Genomic DNA, 22,629 nt, shown 5'->3' with positions numbered 1-22,629 from the left:
ACAGGATATTACATCTGTTGAGGTATATTAAATCAGATCATATTTCTCACCTCTTGTTAGAGTTGATCATGCCGCCGGTTGAAACAACATCAAAAAAGAATTTTTCAGATTGTTAAAAGTCTGATTATACTTCAGAATCATGAGTATCAAGTCAGGTATTTATTCTGATTTCAAATCCTGTCAAAATGAAATCTTTAAACTCCAGAGAAATATGATTCTTAAAGCAAAAAGGCTTAAGGATCTCATACATGTGACATTGGGAGATACATTTAGAGCACACAAGGGTGCAAATAAAATGTTGTTCAACTCTAAATAGAAACAACAAAGGAGTTCAAATCGGATCTATACAAACACTGTGTCTACAGATCTGAACATTTAGCAAACAGAGCGATACAGTTTATTTTATTTTCCAAGAAATACAGCTTTTACAAAAGAGATGGCATTTTAACCTGGAAGAACTAGTACACAAATAATTCAAATTCACTCTCCGAGCAAGGAAATCAATAAAGATAATGTTTTTTTCTTGGGGGAATTTCTATCATAGAGCTTCCTAACCTGGAAAAAGACAAGTAAGAAATGTTTTTAACAGATAAAATTCAAAAATAAATTGGAAAGATGTCTTACCAGTGTCTACATATCTCAAATCTTTCTAGTGACAGCCTTCAGAAAAACACAAAAGATAGAAAATGTTAATGTCATATCTCATGTATGACAGCAGACGTTGCTTGGGTCAGCAGTTGGAATCATTTAAACTTAACAGGTACCGTGGGTGACAATTTAATTTTTCTTAGAGATAAATGTAATAACGATGGTGTACACACAGTGACTAGAGAAGGCAATCTTGTATACATAGATAGGGATTATAATATTAAGAAACTCTCATCAAACAATGAAACAAAGTTTACAGCGATAAGAATAGCAGAACCTTGGAAACCATACTGTCTCTACTGCTCTCGCTTAAATGGAGATTTTCTTATTGGGATGAAGAGAAAGGATAAATATACAGCCATGGTGGGCCGATACAAAAGTACAGGGCAAGAACTCCAACATAACCCTTGTCAGGGACAATATATTAATCCTAAATATATCACAGAAAACCAAAATGGAGATGTGATTGTTTCGGACTCCAGTATTGGCTACTTTGGATCAGGTGTTGTAGTGGTAACAGACTGTAAAGGCACACATCGCTTCTCCTATAAAGGGAATAAACCAGAATCAAGTTTTGAACCACGTGGAATTTGTACAGATGAACTGTTAAATATCATTGTGTGTGACATAAACACAAAGACAGTACAGATGATTGACAAGGATGGTCAGTTCCTGACAGTGCTACTGACAGAAAAGTAAGGAGTAGAATATCCATACAGCTTAAGCTACGATCACAGTTCGCATCTTCTCTGGATTGGATCATTAAAAGATTATATATTTGTATATACAGGCATTTACAGGAGCGTTAAAGTCTTAAAGAAAATAAGAAAGATTAAAAATATGAATATATACTGACACGCAAAAAGAAACGCAACAAGCAGTAATCTACAAATTTTATATTTTTTTAACTGATGATTTTCAAAAGCAAATAAAGTTAGGATAAACTCACTTTTCAAAACATTAGAAATTTGATAAAAATGTTAAATGTTTATCTGTTTACTTTGCTAGGTAAAATATGGCTGTTAAAACACCCCCTCCCTGGCGTTCAAGTAAAACGTGCAAGACTGCTGTAAACAACAGTTGCAGCTTAATTTCTACGAACCAATAGGTTCATTAATATCGAGATCTTAGCGAAGGCATTATTCTTTGGCATTTCTAAATAACAGTTTTTCAGATGATTAGGTCGAATTTTCTCTAACTTAAAGCAGTGTAGCCATCCTTGGACTTCCGGTACAAGGACTGTGATGGTAAGACCCTGTTGAGGAGTAAAGTAGTGAAATTCGCATCAGCAACTCTCCATTACCTTTACATCGAAATTTTCCAGTTAGAGCAATGGAAATGCGTACCTAAGCCATTTTCAAGTAGCTTTTGCATCCTTAAGGGAAACGTTCGCTCCACACTTCCTACAGACAGGATAGTGAAGTTTTTTTTTTTTTTTAAATGTTTTATTCAATAACATAATAACAATAACTGTGGAGGTAATGCCTCCTCAGAGGCCCTCGCAAATATACCCTTGACGTAACTTTTAAAATAATGCTAAATTTGAAGCCTTATTCTGGAGGGAAAATTGTCTTCTTGTCTATATTGAAATTAAATTATAAGGAATGAAGCTAATTTCAACTTATGTTATACGATATAACAAAACTATGGGGCAGTTTACGATTTTTAATAAACCGCTTCGCGGTTTATAAAGCCTAAACTGCCCCAAGTTATGTTATATCGTATAACATAAGTTGAAATATCTTCCAGATTAAATGTAAAATCACCAGGGTTTTTTTTAGGGCCCCGCTTGGCGGGCGTCCTATAGTGATCAGTCTGTCCGTCCGTCCGTCCAGTCCGAGATCTCTTGTCTGGGGCATATCTTCTCTCTCCTTTGCCCAATCTGGCTCATACTTCACCCACAGAGTGCCTTTGGGTAACCGGTGTGCAGTGACCTTGAACCAGGTTTCTAGGTCAAAGGTCAAGGTCATAGCTGAATTATATGAAAAATCCTTGTCCGGAGCATATCTTCTCTCTCCTTGGCCTAATCTGGCTCATACTTCACCCACAGAGTGCATTTGGGTAACCGGTGTGCAGTGACCTTGAACCAGGTTTCTAGGTCAAAGGTCAAGGTCATAGCTGAATTATATGAAAAATCCTTGTCCGGAGCATATCTTCTCTCTCCTTGGCCCAATCTGGCTCATACTTCACCCACAGAGTGCCTTTGGGTAACCGGTGTGCAGTGACCTTGAACCTGGTTTCTAGGTCAAAGGTCACGGTCAGGTTAGGGTTAGATTAGGGTTAGGGTTAGCTGAATTATATGAAAAATCCTTGTCCAAAGCATATCTTCTCTCTCCTTGGCCCAATCTTGCCCATACTTCACCCCACAGAGTGCCTTCAGGGTAACAGGTGTGCAGTGACCTTGAACCAGGTTTCTACGTCAAAGGTCAAGGTCATAGCTGAATTATATGAAAAATCCTTGTCCGGAGCATATCTTCTCTCTCCTTGGCCCAAACTGCCTCATACTTCACCCACAGAGTGCATTTGGGTAACCGGTGTGCATGAACAAGATTTCTAGGTCAAAGGTCAAGGTCATTGCAGAATTATATGAAAAATCCTAGTTCGGAGTATATCTTCTCTCTCATTGGCCCAATCTGGCTATCACTTCACTCATAGAGATCCACTGGTCAATGGATGTGCAGTGACCTTGGTCAAAGTTTCTAGGTCATGGACAGAATTACCCTTTCTGTTTAAAATCTTTGTTCGGTGCATAATTTTTTGCCTTTTAATTCAAGTAAATTTATATAACTCGGTTACAAGATAACTTCGATAAATATTAGTAAATTTGCAGTATCCATGAAGTCGTACTAAATCACTTTTACTGTATTACACAAATGTTCCTCTTCAAAATAATCCCTTTTAAATGACCTTACATTTTCATGTTCATTGTTGAATGCGGGGCCCTTTGAAATGGCCACCATCTCAATGTTACCTAGTTTCTTCTATGTACATGTCACAGTGGCATATAAATATTTAAATATGAGGCTTCATTAAATACATGCATTAGAACAATAGAACAATAAATTTCTAAAAATACTTTAACACCATTGTCAATAATTAGTTAACTGAGACCAGTCAACTAGAATCATGACATAAACGTGTTCATTACTAATGGTACATGCATGTGCTTATATCACAGAAACTGTACTCATATTAACAACCATCATGTAAGCATGGTATGATACAGACAAGTTAAATTCTTGAAAGCTGTGTGGCACAGACTTAAGACAAGAATTTAAGCCCAAATATCACACATCTGGAAGCAGTTTCAATACCATTCAGATAGTTATATTTCTATAAACATCCCTCTTTATTTGGGAGATATTGCACATTCACTTTGTGTGCTATACATAAAAGTTCTATTATGTACAAGTTAATTATTATCTTTCAAAAAAAAAAAAACAATATATATATATATATATAGATATGTTCAGAAGTTTAATGAACATTTGAACATCCTATGCACTACAGTCTTTTTAACCATGACGTCACATTCAACTAACTTAAACTTAAACCCAAAGGACTGCAGGAATTTACATGTAAATCATTAGGAGGGTTCTTGAGGTTTTTTTCCCTTTATCTAAATGCACTTTTTGTCTTCGAGCTAAAAAGGGTGTCAATTTTTATCATGAGGTAGAAGACTGTGTATCAAGACTAGAAAACAAGTCCATATCATCCCAGGGAGAGGTTTGACCCTGTGAACTATGTACGGTTGATCACTCGACCGGAACCGTCACCAGTTCCTCTACTTCCTGTAGTAAGGCCTCTGCTTTCTCATTCAGCAAAATCTAAAAATAAATCTGGGTTGTTTAATCATTCCTTTAACACAAGCGTAATCATAATTAAATTTCTATCAACCAAAGAATGTGCATAATATCTTTATAATACCTTGAGTAAAGGAAGGCTAAGAAGTGTATTATGAGACATAAAAGGTGTTAACAAATTAATAAATAATATTTCTCTGTATCACTCAATTTCTTTTTAAGACAAAAACTTATCTGTACAGATTAAATATTTATAAATTAAAAGGACAGGAGAGCTGTATCAAAATCTAAAAGTCATAAAATTAAGGCACACAAGAAATCTCACTTTTGCGGAAGCGACGATCTGTTTGGCCACTTTACGAGGGATCTGCTGTATGGATTTAACAAGGATCTCGGGATCAGCAGCTGCCACTAACGCCACAGACTGGAATCCCGCATTGTATAACTGCTTAGCTCTACCCTGTACGATGTCAAAAACAATTTGTAAAGAATATCTCATTTTGAAAAACTTCAAATCCAAAACGTTCAAATAGATTAAGCAACTATTTAGTTGACATTATTTCTTTCAGATGTCTTTATCTGTATTATGACAATTTTTGTAAACATTGTCTACATCATAATAGACATAATTAAAAACTAGACATCTATAGGAAACGAGTTTTACTGTACAAAATGATGTACCAGTTTGACACCTGGTATTTCCATGAGCGGTAGGAGTTCTGCAGACACACAATAAGCCAGGCGCTTGACAAAGGTTCCCAGGAGTTCTTGATAGGCCCAGAATTCCTCTAACTCCTGTAATGATTACAGACAATTAGTCAAATGTACAAAAACAACATTAAGTACTACATTAGCTGCAGATCTGTAATGGTATGGTTCAATATATTTGTCTTTGACCATAATGCTACAGATCCCGCAATGCAAAAATGGTGCAATATTTCTTGCGCACTTATGGGAAGAGTTTTCTCCACTCTCTAGCATTGGTCAATCAACTACCTATCACTTCCTAACTCTAGACACATTCTATAGCCAATGTGTATATTTTATCCACCTCCCAACTATTTATAGTTGTCTCTACACGTAAGTGAATTTTCAGCAATCTAACAAATAATTTTAATCAAACCAGTTTATCATTTGTAGAGAGGCCCCCAAATGAAAAAGAAATCTAACAAAATACTTGCAAAAGATCTTCAAAACACTAACAAATCATACTTTTATATTTTCTTAGTATGTTTTGAAAGTGTTGCATTTAATGAAACATCAATCCAAGACTTTACAGGATGGAGTGGCATGGTATTTTGTTAATGTTTCATTACATTGTTGGTGTTTTATTAATGTTTCTTTACACTCTGCAGAATGAAATTGCATTTTGAAAGTGTTTCATTATACTTGTCTGCATCTAAGTACATGTAATATTTTGTTAGCATTTCATTTGATTAACAGACATGTTGAGGGTTGAATTATCTAGGTGCAGTAAAATCTTCCAAGGACAACTTATCTATTTTCATCCTGTGTTACTAGTTTTGCGCCAATTTTCAAACCACCAGCACTAGGTCAGAGAGAAACATAGAGATTGATGAAGGGACATGTAAAGTGTATACATGTATATTAATTGATCCCTGATTGGAAAAAACATAATCAGGATGTATCTGGATATAACAGAGGTATTTATTCATTGCATGACATAAAGTTCTTTTATGCTGGATTACAATAACCTTCGATCTGTGAATGTGGATGTGTACATTAAATATGGCCTGTTTTTATTGGGGTTTTGTTCATGTTAATTAAGATTGACCTTTAATCCATATACTACCCAGCTTATATCAGTTTTAAGCACTGGATTAAATGATGAATTATAATTATACTTGAAAATTCTGTGAATATGTAATTGGAGAAGTGGCCAATGGCTTGAGAATTGATCTCAATTAAGTTTTTAAATGTTGGAATGGTGTGCTATTGTCTATTGGAGAATAATGTCAATCCTGGAATTCAAAATACTCACAGTGAAACAAGGTGTTTATGTTTCAATATGAGAATTGTGTTTATATGTTTTCAAAGACTTGTGAATTTGCTAATTATAATTTTAAAAATTCAAATTTAGTGGTTTATTGATGATTTGTTGCTTATGATTTGTTAGTAGTTTGTTAGAGTGTTTCGTAAGTATTTTGTTAAAGTGTTTTGTCAGTAGCTTGTTAAAGTGTTTCGTAAGTATTTTGTTACAGTGTTTTGTTAGTGGTTTGTTAGAGTGTTTTGTAAGTATAGTTTGTTAATATGTTTCGTTAGTAGTTTGTGAAAGTGTTTTGTTAGTAGTTTGTTATAGTGTTTTGTTAGCTCATTTGCATGTGATTTGCTATACTATCGGAATACTGTCAAAACGTGTTTTGAAAGTATTTTGTTATAGTATTTTGTTTCCCCCTTTTTTTCATTTGGGGGACTATAAATGGTTGGGAGATGGATAAAAGACACAGATTAGTAATATAATGTGCTAAGAATTAGAGAGTGTAACTAGAAGTAGTTAATTGACCGATGCTGGAATGTGGAGAAATTCTCCCCAAAAATGCGCAAAAAATATTTCACCGTATTTTACACCTTTTTTGCATTACGGGATCTGTAAAGTTATGGTCACAGACAAATATAAAAAACCATAATGCTATATATCTGCAGCTAGTACTACATGTATACTACTTGTCACACAAATAAGGTAATCAACTTATATTTACATATCTAAAACTATCAAAAACGAATTTTGTAATAAACCTTCTTTACTCACTCGCAGAAATTAATAGTAACAAATTGATTTTAAACTAAAGAATCATAAATAAATGTTGTTGAAAATAAAAGTTGATTAAATAAATGATTATACATACATGTGATAATTTTTAGACCCAAATAATGTACAAGAGTTTTAAAAATACTGGAATAAAGGTGAAAATACTTTACATTGTTCATTAAAAAACTTTAAAAACCTGAAAAAAATATCTACTAAAAATCAATGTAAAAGGTTCAAATCAAGTGTACTACTGCATGCATTGTTATACCTGTAATTACTCATTTCAAGAAACTTTTGCAGCTGAACCAAGTTTTAGGTGAGATAATTAAAAATTAAGGTTACTTAATTATAAGGTAAGTGTGTGTGAAGTGTAATATGACTCAACAAATTTCATCCTGATGATAAAATTGTAAGATATATAGACTGAAAGGATTTTTCCCATTTAATTAAATAATTACTTTTTGTATCTGAAAAAATAAATTATACATGTAATCAACTTTTCATTCATGATTATTTTTCTAATCCAAATGATTTTCTCACTTCAAATAAAAGACACCTTAAGGTTTGCGCAACAAAGTGTCACATTGAATAAATTAAAAATTTTAAACCCGACTTATATCCCCGACTTATATACCCGACCGGCGTCGGTAGCCTAGTGGTTTGTGGCGTCGGTAGCCTAGTGGTTAAGGTGCCGGACTCCAAACCGAAAGGTTGTGAGTCCGAATCCTGGCCGCGGCAAGTCGACGTTGTGTCCTTGGGAAAGGCACTTTACATGAATTTCCTCACTCCACCCAAGTGTAAAAGGGGTACCTGGCTATAGACAGTGAAAGATATTGTCAGAATGTTAGTGTTCTAGCGCTGATTACGGCAGCTTGCACTGAGAAAGATTCTGGATTGTTAAGGTCTGCTGGGGTAATAATGATTGTAAAGCGCTTTGAGTAGCATTTATGCTAGAAAAGCGCTATATAAATCCAATCATTATTATTATTATATACCTGTTATCTAATATGCACACTAGAAACTAGGTCATTCAGGTACTAGGCTACACCCGACAAACATGGCTGACAGTAAGTCAGAAAAACATTCCCTTGGTTCTCCTCTAGCGCCCGTAGTAATGTGTGAAACTCATGAGTTACCTATTGATATGATATGTGAGGATTGTGATGAATTTATTTGTGCTAAATGTGCCAAAACAGATCATAGAGATTGGAACACTATACCCACGGCAGCCACCCAAAGGAGGAGAGGTCTACCTACATTTCTGAACAAGATTAAGGAAGAGGATCTGCCCGGGATTGATATGAAAATAAAGAAGATTCTACAACAGGTGACAGAAAATAACGAACAGAGTGATTCTGAAATTGAAAAGCTTCAGAAGCATGTTGACGATATAATAGCCAGGCTGATAGAATTCAGAAAACGTCATGAACAAACAATTAGAGACAACTTAGTTCAAAAGAATGATGAATTACACGAGGTGAAAATTGTGTTAGAGAAGATGAAAAGAGGATTTAATAAAACAGTGGAATTCATGGAGGAGAACAACAGCACCATGTCAGAGTACAGCTTGGTTGACAACCACAGAGAACTGACAAAAATGCTGTCTGAATTGAAGGTTCATACAAAAAGCCGTGAACATTCAGTAAGGTTCACTAGAGGTGAAATTAATGATGACATAGTAGAATCTTTGGTTGGAAAAACTTTAAATTTAGATAATATTACTGCTACTCAGACAAATTCATTCCAATATGGAGGTGTATCAATATTTGTTTTGGAAGCTTTCAGTGAAGAGCAATGTTACATAAGAGAAACTTTATCACATTATACAGAAAAGGTTGATAATAACGGTGCAATAAAACATAGATATAGTGTTTGTCCTAATGACATGTGTGTGACTGATACTGGTGATGTTTATTTTACTGAAAGTATTAACAAGTCCATAAGCCGTCTGTCACCATCAGGATCTGTCTCTACAATCATCAGTACAGATCCACTGTTACCAGTAGGAATCTGTCAGTCAGTGGATGGTGGACTGCTGGTTGCACAGATCCTTACAAATTAGAGTCACACAGCAGACGTCTGGTGAGACACATCACATTGACAGGTGATGTCATCCATGAGTATGAGTACCAGGAGGACGGTCAGACTAGACTGTTTACATACCCACACAGAGTCACACAGAACAACAACACTGATATCTGTGTTGTGAACAGTAATAGTGACACTACAGGTGAACTAGTAATTATGTCTCCTTCTGGTCGTATAAAGTCTGTCTACCGTGGACACAACCTGGCAAAGAACTTTGATCCAATTGATGTAGTGTGTGACTCCTTCTGTAACATCCTTGTTACTGACCCTAACAACAAACAGATCCATCTACTGAGTCCTGACGGGGAGTTCTGGAAGTTCTTACTGACAGATAATGAAGTGAATTGTCCATACAGATTATCACTATACAAGTCTACACTGTGGGTAGGATACAAGCAAGGACTTGTAAAAGTGTATAGATACTAAGTGTAACAAAGTGTATTGATACTCAGTGTAACATCCAAAATAGATCAATTGTTACTGAAATCATTCATAACAGATTTAAAATATTATATCACTGTGGCCAATCATCAGCTAAATGTAGAATGATATATGTATACATACTTTTCATATTTTGTTACTAAAATCATAAGTTATTATTCTCGGCAGTATATAAACACCAAAATTCAAGGGAAATGAAAATTTGAACTCATACTGTATTTCGATTTTTTTATTGGAAGCCGCCATTTTTCTTTCTTTCTCACAACGCTGGAAATCTCATTTGATGCATGACTTACTGCACTTGTTTAATGTGAACAAAGCACCAGAAACTACAAATATGTCCATAGGACATGAATGCCCTGCCAAGTGTATATTATTTAGTAATATGACATGAAAATTTGTGTAAATGTATGAAATTTGATGAAACTAGAACTGTCCCAAGGGGACAAAATACCCCATGCTAGGTTTTTCAGAAGTAAGTTTTTCCATAATAAAGATACATGTATGTATCAAACACGTGAAATTTTTATTCCAGTGACCTTGAACTTCCCCAAATAACCTTGGGTCAAGGTCATGACACACCCTTGGGTCATGGGCAATCTTTCAGTGAAATGAGAACCCTACCAAGTTTATCCATAAGAAAGATATAGACCTGACTTGAATTATGAAATTTTTCATTCAGTGACCTTGAACTTCCCCCAAAAGACCTTGGGTCAAGGTCATGACACACCTTTGGGTCAGGGGCAATCTTTCAGTGAAATGAGAACCCTACCAAGTTTATCCATAAGAAAGATATGGACCTGACTTGAATTATGAAATTTTTCATTCAGTGACCTTGAACTTCCCCCAAAAGACCTTGGGTCAAGGTCATGACACACCTTTGGGTCATGGGCAATCTTTGTGTGAAATGAGAACCTACCAAGTTTATCCATAAGAAAAATATGGACCGGACACCAATTATGAAATTTTTCTACCAGTGACCTTGAACTTCTCCAAATAACCTTAGGTCAAAGTCATGACACACCCTTGGGTCATGGGCAATCTCTGGGTGAAATAAGAACCCTACCAAGTTTATCCATAAGAATGATATGGACCTGACTTGAATTATGAAATTTTTCATTCAGTGACCTTGAACTTCCCCCATAAGACCTTGGGTCAAGGTCATGACACACCTTTGGGTCATGGGCAATCTTTGTGTGAAATGAGAACCTACCAAGTTTATCCATAAGAATGATATGGACCGGACACGAATAATGAAACTTTTCATTCAGCGACCTTGAACTTCTCCAAATGACCTTGGGTCAAGATCATGACACACTCTTAGGTCATAAGCAATCTCTGGGTGAAATGAGAACCTACCAAGTTTATCCATAAGAAAGATATGTATCAAACATGATTTATGAAATTTTCTTCCAGTGACCTTAAACTTCCCCAAATGACCTTGGGTTAAGGTCATGACACACCCTTAGGTCATGGTCAATCTTTGTGTGAAATGAGAACCTACCAAGTTTATCCATAAGAAAGATATGGACTGGACATGAATTATGAAATTTTTCTTCCAGTGACCTTGAACTTCCCCAAATGACCTTGGGTAAAGGTCATGACACACCCTTAGGTCATGAGCAATCTTAGTGTGGAGTAGTAGATTTTAATGTCCCTCTGTAAGAAAGATATTGACCGGACACGATTGCACAGACAGACGGACGGACGGAAAGACGGACAGACAGACAGACAGACAGACAGAAGGACAGACGGACAAGGTGATTCCTATATACCCCCCCAAACTTCGTTTGCGGGGGTATAAAAATGCTGATGCAATTAAAAAGCTTACATCAGAATGTACCGTGTAAGCATATGATGTGTTCTGAAACAAACCAGTATTAATTACATTGTAATAAAAAAATTACATAGTTTATTTAATACCCAGAAGCAGAGAAGAAGATTTTCAAAGAATTCATGTATTTTCAATATATAATCAATAGAGCCCTGCCCTGACACAAGAACCCCTGAACCTGGGACCATAAAATTCACAATTTTGGTAAAAGCACTCTTGCTCATCATGCACCTAGTTAGTTTATTTAATACCTAGGAGCAGAGAAGAAGATTTTCATAGAATTCATGTATTTTCACGATATAATCAATAGAGCCACCCCCCCCCCTTCTCAATAACAGAACCCTTGACCCTGGGGCCATAAAATTCACAATTTTGGTTGAGGCACTCTTGTTCATCATTACTATGCACTTAGTCTATTTAATACCTAGGAGCAGAGTAGAAGATTTTCAAAGAATTAATGTATTTTCACTATATAATCAATAAAGCCCCTCCCCTAACACCAGAACCTTTGACCTTGGGGCCATAAAATTCAAAATTTTGGTAGAGGCACTCATCCTTATCATAACTATGCACTAAGTTAGTATATTTAATACCTAGGGACAGAGAAGAAGATTTTCAAAGAAATCATGTATTTTCACTATATATAATCAATAGAGCCCCAACCTTACACCAGAACCCCTGACCCTGGAGCCATAAAATTCACAATTTTGTTAGAGACACTCTTGTTCATCATAACTTTGTACTTAGTTGGTTTATTTAATACCCAGGAGTAGAGAAGAAGATTTTCAAAGAAATAATGCATTTTCACTATATACTTATTTTGCCCCACCCTAGCACTAGAACCCCTGACCCCATGGTCATGAATTTCACAATTTTGGTAGAGGACTCAATGCTAATTACAATCATGCAAACAGTTTGACTGCTTGATGTCCAGGAGTAAAGAAGAAGATTTTTAAAGACTGCATTAATTTTAGTGGGTTTGGCCCTACCCTTCAGGCCTCAGGGGGACAGGGATCATGAAATTCACAATTTTTGTTCCCCTTCACCCATAGATGCTTTGTGCCAAATTTGGTTGAAATTGGTTCAGTGGTTGCAGAGAAGAAGCTGAAAATGTTCAAAAGTTAACACACGACGTACAACGGACGATGACGGACGAAACAGATAGCAATAGGTCACCTGAGTTTACTCAAGTGACCTAATAAAACTGTTATTTTAAATTAAATTTTTTTGGTTGATATTTTGTACAGGTTTATGTACAGTTCTTTGATGAACAAAGAACAGTATTTTTACCCAAAGTCCAGTATTATTAAGACTCTTGTATAGAATTTGGGTCTGAAAATTATCATCATGATGTTTAACTTAATACATCAATTTGTAAAAACACCTCAAGAATTTGTGTATTTGTCATGACCCCATTTATATAAGTAACGTATAACCATCCAGGCTCCCCCAGTTTCTATATTTTAAAAACCAAATGCAAATAAACCTTCATCACAAAAGGAAGCTTCCACATAACTTCTGTGTAGATGGTTCTTCAAGAGAAAACAAGATGTGTTTGTAAAACACTGATGCCCCCGTATGGCAACATAGCAAAGATAGAGCTTTTATTAAATGCAAATTTAATTAATTGGTACCAAAAGTAGGGTATTCTCACTGGAAAACAATTATGAAATTTGAAAGTAAGCCAATGTTAAAGGGTTTTTTTATTAGTACAAAAATCTACAAGGTCAAGGTCAAAAGGTCAATGTAATTAGCATCAAATAAAAGGTCTTGCCACATAAAATACTTATGTAGAGCATGAAAGCCCTAGCCCTAACCGTTCAGAAGTTATGGTTACCGTTCAATTTCTTAAAAAGTAGGTCAAACTCCAGGATCAAGGTCAAAGGGTCAAAGTCATTGTTATCAAATGAAAGGTCTTGTCATAAGGATCAAATATGTAAAGTATGAATGGAACTAGCCCTTAGTCTTTAAAAGTTATGGTCAAGTTTGCTTTTTTAAAGAAGGTCAATCTCAAAGGTCAAGGTTAAAGGGTCAAGGATCTTCATATTCAATGAAGGGTCTTTTCACAAGGATTACATATGTGAAGAATAAAAGCCCTATCTCTTACTGTTCAAAAGTTATGGCCAATGTTAAAGTTTATCACAAGTACGAAAATCTACAAGGTCAGGGTCAAAGGGTCAAGGTTGTTGGTATCCAGTGAAAGGTCTTTTAACAAACATTACATATGTGAAGTATAAATGTCCTGGTGTCTACTGTTCAAAAGATATGGCCAAAGTAAAATTTTAAAATTTTTCTTAAAAGTAGGTCAAACTCCAAGGTCAGGGTCAAAGGGTCAAAGTTATTCTTATCAAATGAAAAGTCTTGTCATAAGAATCAAATATGTAAAGTATGAAAGCACTAGCCCTTACTCTTTTAAAGTTATGGTCAAGGTTTGCATTTTTAAAGAAGGTCAATCTCAAAGGTCAAGGTCAAAGGGTCAAGGATCTTCATATCCAATGAAGGGTCTTCTCACAAGAATTACATATATGAAGTATGAAAGCCCTATCCCTTACCATTCAAAATTTATGGTCAAGGTCAAAGTTTTTTCGCAAGTATAGAAATCTACAAGATCAAGGTCAACGGGTCAAGATTGTTGGTATCCAGTGAAAGGTCTTTTAACAAACATTACATATATGAAGTATAAATTTCCTGGTGTCTACTGTTCAAAAGATATGGCCAAAGTAAAATTTTGAAATTTTCATGTAAAAGTGGGACAAACTCCAAGGTCAAGATCAAAAGGTCAAATTTGGTGGTATCCAAAGAAAGGTCTTGTCACAAGGAATACACGTATGAAATATAAAAGCCATAGCTCCACTTAATCAAAAGTTATGGGCAAGGTTAAAGTTTTTTTGCGGACAAACAGACAAACAGAGAGACAGACAGACAGACACAACAAAAACTATATACCCCCGAAACTTCGTTTAAGGGGGCATAAAAAGTAAATCACATCCACTTTACCTATGGATGTGTTCTCCTACTTTTGGTTGAAATCAGCCAAGTGGCAAGGCAGTTAAAAATGAAAGAGGCCGACAGATACAGTAACTGTAAACCAACTTTAATTCGAGTTAATGCCAATGAACCCTTTCTTTTTCTTTATATTGGTAGAGAATGTTTCCTCAATCACAAATATAAATCACCACAGAATGATTTCAAACTGATGAAGCGCGAATAAAAAAGATGACAGGAATAATAGTTTGTTTACAGTAGATGAAAGGCTAAATCAGAGAGAAACAATGATAAGAGATGCCAAAGCTCCAGATAAGATGCATATTTGCAGAAATATGCAATAAATTTTACAAAATATGCATTGAAAATTAAAAACATAGGTAATCAGAGATTACAGAGCTCACCTCAACGTGTGTTGTCTTTAAGTAAGGCAATTTAAGTCACACAATTAACCAACAAAAAGTGTACATCCAAAAATGCAAAATTTATGCAAATTTGATACTTTGGAATAGACCTATATAAAAACTAAAAACTAGTTCTTCATCATGAAAATGTAATTAAAATCCAGCATCTGAAGCAAGATTGAGAGTTTTCATCCCTTGATGCATCATTTGTGCAACTGGTTTATATAAGCCTTATAGTTTCTTGGTGATTGACTTGCACCCATAACTTTTACGAGGTCTATTATCTGGAAAATATATGTCGAATTCAGCATCTGAAGCAAGTCCATTAGTGTGCATCCTAAGATGTATCATCCATGCAAGTTTGGTCAACATAGGGCTTAAAGTTACTTGCAAATGAAACCTGTATAAAAAAATTAACCTTTCCACTAATCCAGAAAATGTAAGTCAGATTCAGCATCCGAAGCCAGCCTAGTAGAATGCACCCTTAGATGTACCATCCATGCAATTTAGTCGTTATAGGGCTCAAAGTAACTTGGAAATGAATCCTGCACCATAAACTTTAACCTGTTTACTCGTCCAGAAAATGTAGGTCAGATTCAGCATCCGAAGCAAGTCTGGTAGTATGCATCCTAAGATGTACCATCCATGCAATTAAGTCTAATAGGGTTCATAGTACTGTACCTTGGAAATGAAACCTGCACCCAAAATTTTAACCTGTTCACTCAACCGGAAAATGTAGGTCAGATTCAGCATCTGAAGCAAGTCTTGTAATATGCATCCTAAGATGTACCATCCATGCAAGTTTGGTCATTATATGTCTCATAGTTACTTGGAAATGAAACCTGCACCAAAAACTTTCACCTGTTCACTCAACCAGAAAATGTAGGTCAGATTCAGCATCCGAAGCAAGTCTAGTAGATAACATCATAAGATGTACCATCCATGCAAGTTTGGTCATTATAGGGCTCAACGTATCTTCGAAATGAAACCATCACCAAAAACTTTAACCTGTTCACTCAACCGGAAAATGTAGGTCAGATTCAGCATCCAAAGCAAGGCTGGTAGTATGCATCCTAAGATGTATCATCCATGTAAGTTTGGTCATTATATGTCTCATTGTAACTTGGAAATGAGACTTGAACCAAAAATTTTTACCTGTTCACTCAACCGGAAAATGTAGGTCAGATTCAGCATCCGAAGCAAGTTTAGTAGATAACATCCTTAGATGTATCTTCCATGCAAGTTTGGTCATTGGAATTGAAATGAAACCATCACCAAAAACTTTAACCTGTTTACTCAACCGGAAAATGTAGGTCAGATTCAGCATCCAAGCAAGGCTGGTAGTATGCATCCTAAGATGTACCATCCATGCAAGTTTGGTCATTATATGTCTCATAGTTACTTGGAAATGAAACCTGCACCAAAAACTTTCACCTCTTCACTCAACCGGAAAATGTAGGTCAGATTCAGCATCCAAGGCAAGTCTAGTAGATAACATCATAAGATGTACCATCCATGCAAGTTTGGTCATTATAGGGCTCAAAGTATCTTCGAAATGAAACCATCACCAAAAACTTAAACCTGTTCACTCAACCGGAAAATGTAGGTCAGATTCAGCATCCAAAGCAAGGCTGGTAGTATGCATCCTAAGATGTATCATCCATGTAAGTTTGGTCATTATATGTCTCATTGTAACTTGGAAATGAGACTTGAACCAAAAATTTTTACCTGTTCACTCAACCGGAAAATGTAGGTCAGATTCAGCATCCGAAGCAAGTTTAGTAGATAACATCCTTAGATGTATCTTCCATGCAAGTTTGGTCATTGGAATTGAAATGAAACCATCACCAAAAACTTTAACCTGTTTACTCAACCGGAAAATGTAGGTCAGATTCAGCATCCAAGCAAGGCTGGTAGTATGCATCCTAAGATGTACCATCCATGCAAGTTTGGTCATTATATGTCTCATAGTTACTTGGAAATGAAACCTGCACCAAAAACTTTCACCTCTTCACTCAACCGGAAAATGTAGGTCAGATTCAGCATCCAAGGCAAGTCTAGTAGATATGCATCCTAAGATGTACCATCCATGCAAGTTTGGTCATTATAGGGCTCAAAGTATCTTCGAAATGAAACCATCACCAAAAACTTAAACCTGTTCACTCAACCGGAAAATGTAGGTCAGCTTCAGCATCCGAAGCAAGTTTAGTAGATAACATCCTAAGATGTACCATCCATGCAAGTTTGGTCATTGAAACTGAAATGAAACCATCACCAAAAACTTTAACCTGTTCACTCAACCGGAAAATGTAGGTCAGATTCAGCATCCGAAGCAAGGCTGGTAGTATGCCTCCTAAGATGTATCATCCATGTAAGTTTGGTCATTATATGTCTCATCATAACTTGGAAATGAAACCTGCACCAAAAACTTTAACCTGTTCACTCAACCGGAAAATGTAGGTCAGATTCAGCATCCGAAGCAAGTTTAGTAGATAACATCCTAAGATGTACCATCCATGCAAGTTTGGTCATTGAAACTGAAATGAAACCATCACCAAAAACTTTAACCTGTTCACTCAACCGGAAAATGTAGGTCAGATTCAGCATCCGAAGCAAGGCTGGTAGTATGCCTCCTAAGATGTATCATCCATGTAAGTTTGGTCATTATATGTCTCATCGTAACTTGGAAATGAAACCTGCACCAAAAACTTTAACCTGTTCACTCAACCGGAAAATGTAGGTCAGATTCAGCATCCGAAGCAAGTCTAGTAGATAACATCATAAGATGTACCATCCATGCAAGTTTGGTCATTATAGGGCTCAAAGTATCTTCAAAATGAAACCATCACCAAAAACTTTAACCTGTTCACTCAACAGGAAAATGTAGGTCAGATTCAGCATCCGAAGCAAGGCTGGTAGGATGCATCCTCAGATGTATCATCCATGTAAGTTTGGTCAACATAGGGCTTATAGTTACTCGGAAATGAGACCTACACCAAAAACTGCACCAAAAATGTTAACTTGCACCAAAAACATTAAACTGGTCATTCCTTTGCTGAAATTGCAGCATCTGAAACTTTGACTGGTACAATGAAACACACTAGCAACATCTTCCATGCATGTCTAATCAATATAGGACATAGAAGTACTTAAAAAGAAAACTGCTCCAAAAAACTTAACCTTAATTAACCCGGGACGCCGACGCCGAAGGTATCACATAAGCTCCCCCCAACTTCGTTGAGGTGAGCTAAAAACGCATACAATTATACATTAGCAATCATAAATATGCATTACATCATGAAAGTACTGGGTACAACAAGTTGAATACATGTACGACTAACTTAAAGATACTAATTGAGGTTAACTGGGTGTTTGATTTTTCTCAAAATGAAGTACAGATTTAAAAGCCTTTTAGTGACCAATGTAATAAATAGGGCCGTGGATACCGGCCTGGATAGCTCAGTTGGTAGAGCACCTGACTAGAGATACACGGGTCCCGGGTTCGACTCCCGGTCCAGCCATACATTTTCTCCTTTCCTGTTACATAATGATGTTTTGATTGTAGCACGAATGGATTTTGATATATGCCTTTATGCCTTGTATTTGAGTAATAATATGTTATTATCAATGCTTTCATAGATATATGTGTATATTGCAATATACCCAATTTATTTGTTTATATTTACCATGTTTACAAACCTTCTCAGGGAAAAGCACGTGTTGCTTCCATCAAATCTTTTGGATTAATGTTTATCTAAATTTTGATTGGCTATCAATATGGAAGTTAACCTTTTGGGTATCACTAATATCAGTCAAAGTTCATACCCTTCGGGTGCATCCACTAAGATTCAAAGTTGAATTTTCTATTGTTTTCAAAAAGTATAAAAACCCATGTAACTGCTAGTTTAGTGGGGAATCTTGAAAAGCATTGATTTGCTGTAAGTTCTCTCACTTTTTATAGAGGTTTATAAGGTATTTAACAGGTTGCACCCTTAGAAATTATGTTAAGATATTATTAGGTATTTGTACAAAAATTGTCGTCTATTGCTCCTATTAAATTTATTAGGCCATAAAACTAAAAGTTAGGAGTTAGGTTCTCAATAAATAAATGTAAATAAGAGGTTTTAATTTCCCTAGGCCTTTTCCCCTAGCTAGGTTGGGCTAGCGTTTTTGTTCGCTAGGTTGGGGGGTGATTTTTGCTGGGTTTTCAAAATTGGGATTATTTTTACAAGGCAGATTTTTTTATACCATTTTTTTGTTTGTCTATACAAAGGTTAAATAAATTTTGTTGTTTATTGAAACTGGTGTTTTCATTGCAATTGACAAGAGGTGTTGAAATGGTGACCGTTGAAATAAGGTACAAACAGGCTCGGAAATAAGACCAAGCAGAATCTCAAATCAAAATAAGAACCTGGGAAATTATATATATATATGAAATTAGGAGAGTGTTGAAAATATTCTAGAACCACTAATGACAATGGTATTCTGAGACATTACTTCTATTACACCAGGAATATTCTAGTAATGACGACGACTATCCCTATTTCGGGAGGAAGAAGAGATTCAGATTAAAATCAATTTCTTTGTAGAAAGACTATACACTTTGCATATCCTTTTTTATTACGGGTTCATAGCCAATTTTTCATCTCTCTCAACTTGCCATATTAACGAAGATTCTTTTCTCTCAGTTAACTCTTGATAGGATATCTTAAAAGAAGGAAAAGTTTTCTGTGTCTTTGACTCTATGGTACCATGACCTACTGTATAATCATCCTTGTCAAAAAAGAATGCTTCCCAGTCTTAGCAAAATGTCTTGTTGGTATCAGCAAAAATTATTTAAATAAATGCTGGAACTGACCTTTGAAGTTTTTTTTCCCTCTTCAAAAAGACATACTTCGATTATAAGCTCATTATAAGCTCAAAATCAAAATTAAAGTCAAAACATTCATATATCAACAGAATACTCGCCAATCGTTTTGCTGAAAATCAAAATCTGCATTGATTTGAAAATCAAGGAGTAAATACACTTTGGGGTAAAAAATTATCTGGAGCTCTGAGAAGCACATGATTACTGGAATTTAAGAGAAATATAATGTGGCAATATACATGTACCTGACAAAAGTGATAGACACAGGTCGCAAAACTAGCCGCCCCTGAGAGGAGGTTTTGGACAAACCCTCGAGGATATTCAAATTTCTCTGCCACTACCCAAAGTGTCTTCTGCTTCCAGAGATCATAAAGCATCAGGGTCAGGTAGAATCGCTTGACAACAAACTCGTCAATGGCCTAAAAAATTAACAAGTTATCTACATGGGAAAAAAAAAACTTCTTACAAAAATTTAAATGTGAGACAAAACACATCATATAGGTACATGTATATGTAGTGTATTTTTTTCAGTAAAAAAGTTATTATACCCAAAAACATGACAAGGAACAAAACTTTAAGCCAAGGTAATTACTGTAAAAAGCAAGAGCCATCATATGTATAAAATGACCCTGTACTCATAAAAATTAATTAAATATCACCCTCTTTCCCATTTCATATAGCAAAATAAAGTAGACACTTGGTGCTTTCATTTTCTATAATAAAATTTCATTTTGAGAATCCAGATATTGGAAAACAGGTTTGAGAAATTGCAATGTTATTGAAATTTGCAGAAAACATGCGTATTTGACTACATGTACCTTCAGCAAAGAATTAAAATGTGAGCACAGCCCACTATCCAAAAAATAAAACTTGTTTTTTTGTTCGTCAGAAAAAGAGCTTTCATTATGTATTTGCATATTTTGGACCAGAGGTTGTGCTCTATATAAAATATTGAAAAATGTGTTAACTTTAGGTCATTTACAAAGAAATTTACAGGATATGAGGAAAATAATGCATTTTATGACATCATAATGCATTGACTAGATGGGAAATTATGTCACAATCAATATACAGATAGTCACCAACATTCCCAAGTGATAAATACTGCATTTGCAACCTAAACGGAGCGGTTTTGATTTTTCAGAATTTCTCAGGGCCAAATACGGCTCAAAGTGGCTCTAGCTCTTTACATGTACATTTGATATAAGAGTGGAGAATTTCACACATAGAAGCTGTATAGTGTATATACCTGTCTGGTGTGTTTTCCAGAGGCTTTCTTTGCTACATAGGATTCAGGGACACCTATCAACTCAGCAACCTTCAGTTCCACAGGGGTCAACATACTTATCTACAAATAGACCTAATGTATAAAAGACTAACTTCTCCAGTGTAACAATATAATATCACTCTTTCTGAAGAAGTATCTCTTGTTATACAATATGCATACATGTACCATGCATAGAACAATTCCATTTTTACATTATTAAAAAATTAAATTTTTTCAATGAACATCTACTTGTAAACCAAAAACTTATGAATCTTCTTGAAGCAAACATAAGTTGGAATCAATACCTTCAGTTTTACATGATAAAAGAAAATGGGCGGATAAAGCGGGCAGAATGCCTATAGTGTCAGATATCAAGACTGATTAAGTATCAACCTGCTTTGAGACTAACGCGCTAACCATTATGTTACATGGTTCATGTGTTGTGGTGGCATTTTAATCATGTTTGCGATATCACCCTTGACTTAATGGACTTGAAGTATTTCTCGGAAAGATGCGAATGTTTTGTCATGAAATTGTATTTTTAAGGTATAGTGGGTCTTCTCTCCATTTTTTTGTAAACCAAAAAATATGTACTTTATCACCAAGACCCACTCATGAAAAAATGGTCGTTTTTGTTCTTTTAAATCTGTGTATGCTTTTTCATAGGCAAATATTTTCAGTTTTTGTGAGATTTTTATACATTATAGAGATTTTACATTAAGCATACTTTAATATTAGATGAAATATGACATAAAATTTGGACATAATTGAGATTAATTTTTTTCACTTCTTATGTGTCGCGCTATAGGCATTCTGCCCACCTTATACGCCCATCTTCTTTTCATGAAGGGCATTGTATTCATAAAATATGTCAGATCTCTTCCTGAAAATGGTGCATCACTTGTGTAAGCTTGAGGAACACTCCATCTGCATCAAAATTTTCTTCGCCAAGTTGTAATGATTTTGAGTAACCTACTGTTTTTGTGATGAACATGTGTGTCTCTCATGAGTTTCTTTGATTGACTTGATTCAAAGAAAAGGAAAGAGAAACAAGCTCAATCTATGGTGTACTTAAACAGAAAAGACACCCTGTAGTCTAGTCTGCTCTGATGACACCAACATGGTACTCATTTTTGTGATAAACTATACACACATGCAGGATACGTTTAGTTACAGCGGTGTTTTTCCATCCATTGGGAAAGGGTCTCAGGTACCGATACAATTAGGAAAAATAACATCGAAGAAGATCAATGAGAATTTTGTCTCATTTAATGAAATATTTTTGCGCTTATTCCAACTTTATTACCCATAACTATGTGTTTTAAAGAATAACCAGGAAGTACTTACTGATTTTTTATCAATGTCCCATACTTTCACATTTTCATGCTTTAAATTTGTCAAAATGTATGAAACTATGCTATTTACACCACAGGTCCTGCCAATTTAAGACTTTCTCTACTTTTAATTTAAGCGGAAATGAAACAATTATTCAACTTATATAAGGAAATACAATGTCGTTGTA

At 35.4% G+C, this 22,629-nt stretch overlaps 2 protein-coding genes across 2 annotated transcripts; one reads left to right on the top strand and one right to left on the bottom strand.

The window, feature by feature from the left end:
- The first annotated feature begins 981 nt into the window (after positions 1-981).
- On the top strand, positions 982-1,347 carry LOC134234749 (protein lin-41-like). The gene has a single exon (XM_062716797.1). The coding sequence runs from the start codon at positions 982-984 to the stop codon at positions 1,345-1,347; it is 366 nt and encodes a 121-aa protein (XP_062572781.1).
- A 2,790-nt stretch (positions 1,348-4,137) lies between these two features.
- Positions 4,138-22,564, bottom strand: LOC134234821 (helicase POLQ-like). The gene is made up of 6 exons (XM_062716872.1): positions 22,455-22,564; positions 21,090-21,188; positions 20,086-20,259; positions 5,133-5,246; positions 4,777-4,911; positions 4,138-4,475 (listed from the first exon to the last, which is right to left on the bottom strand). Exons 2-6 carry the CDS (start codon positions 21,180-21,182, stop codon positions 4,404-4,406), a joined length of 588 nt encoding a protein of 195 aa, XP_062572856.1. The 5' UTR covers positions 21,183-21,188; positions 22,455-22,564; the 3' UTR covers positions 4,138-4,403.
- Between the last annotated feature and the right edge of the window lie 65 nt (positions 22,565-22,629).

This window comes from Saccostrea cucullata, unplaced genomic scaffold (genome assembly GCF_032062105.1).
Source record: "Saccostrea cucullata isolate Sc308-1 unplaced genomic scaffold, CSIRO_AGI_Scuc_v1 ctg1849, whole genome shotgun sequence".
Classification (NCBI taxonomy): domain Eukaryota; kingdom Metazoa; phylum Mollusca; class Bivalvia; order Ostreida; family Ostreidae; genus Saccostrea; species Saccostrea cuccullata.
This window is presented reverse-complemented; position numbering and strand designations above follow the sequence as displayed.

What these genes read in the sequence shown, in the direction of transcription:
- LOC134234821 (XM_062716872.1), bottom strand. Translation starts at nt 21,182, where the DNA reads ATGTTGACCCCTGTGGAACTGAAGGTTGCTGAGTTGATAGGTGTCCCT. An exon ending in CTGGAAAACACACCAGACAG is followed by an intron (nt 20,260 to 21,089) that starts GTATATACACTA and finishes TTAATTTTTTAG; the next exon opens with GCCATTGACGAGTTTGTTGT. An exon ending in GTGTCTATCACTTTTGTCAG is followed by an intron (nt 5,247 to 20,085) that starts GTACATGTATAT and finishes TAATCATTACAG; the next exon opens with GAGTTAGAGGAATTCTGGGC.
- LOC134234749 (XM_062716797.1), top strand. Translation starts at nt 982, where the DNA reads ATGAAGAGAAAGGATAAATATACAGCCATGGTGGGCCGATACAAAAGT.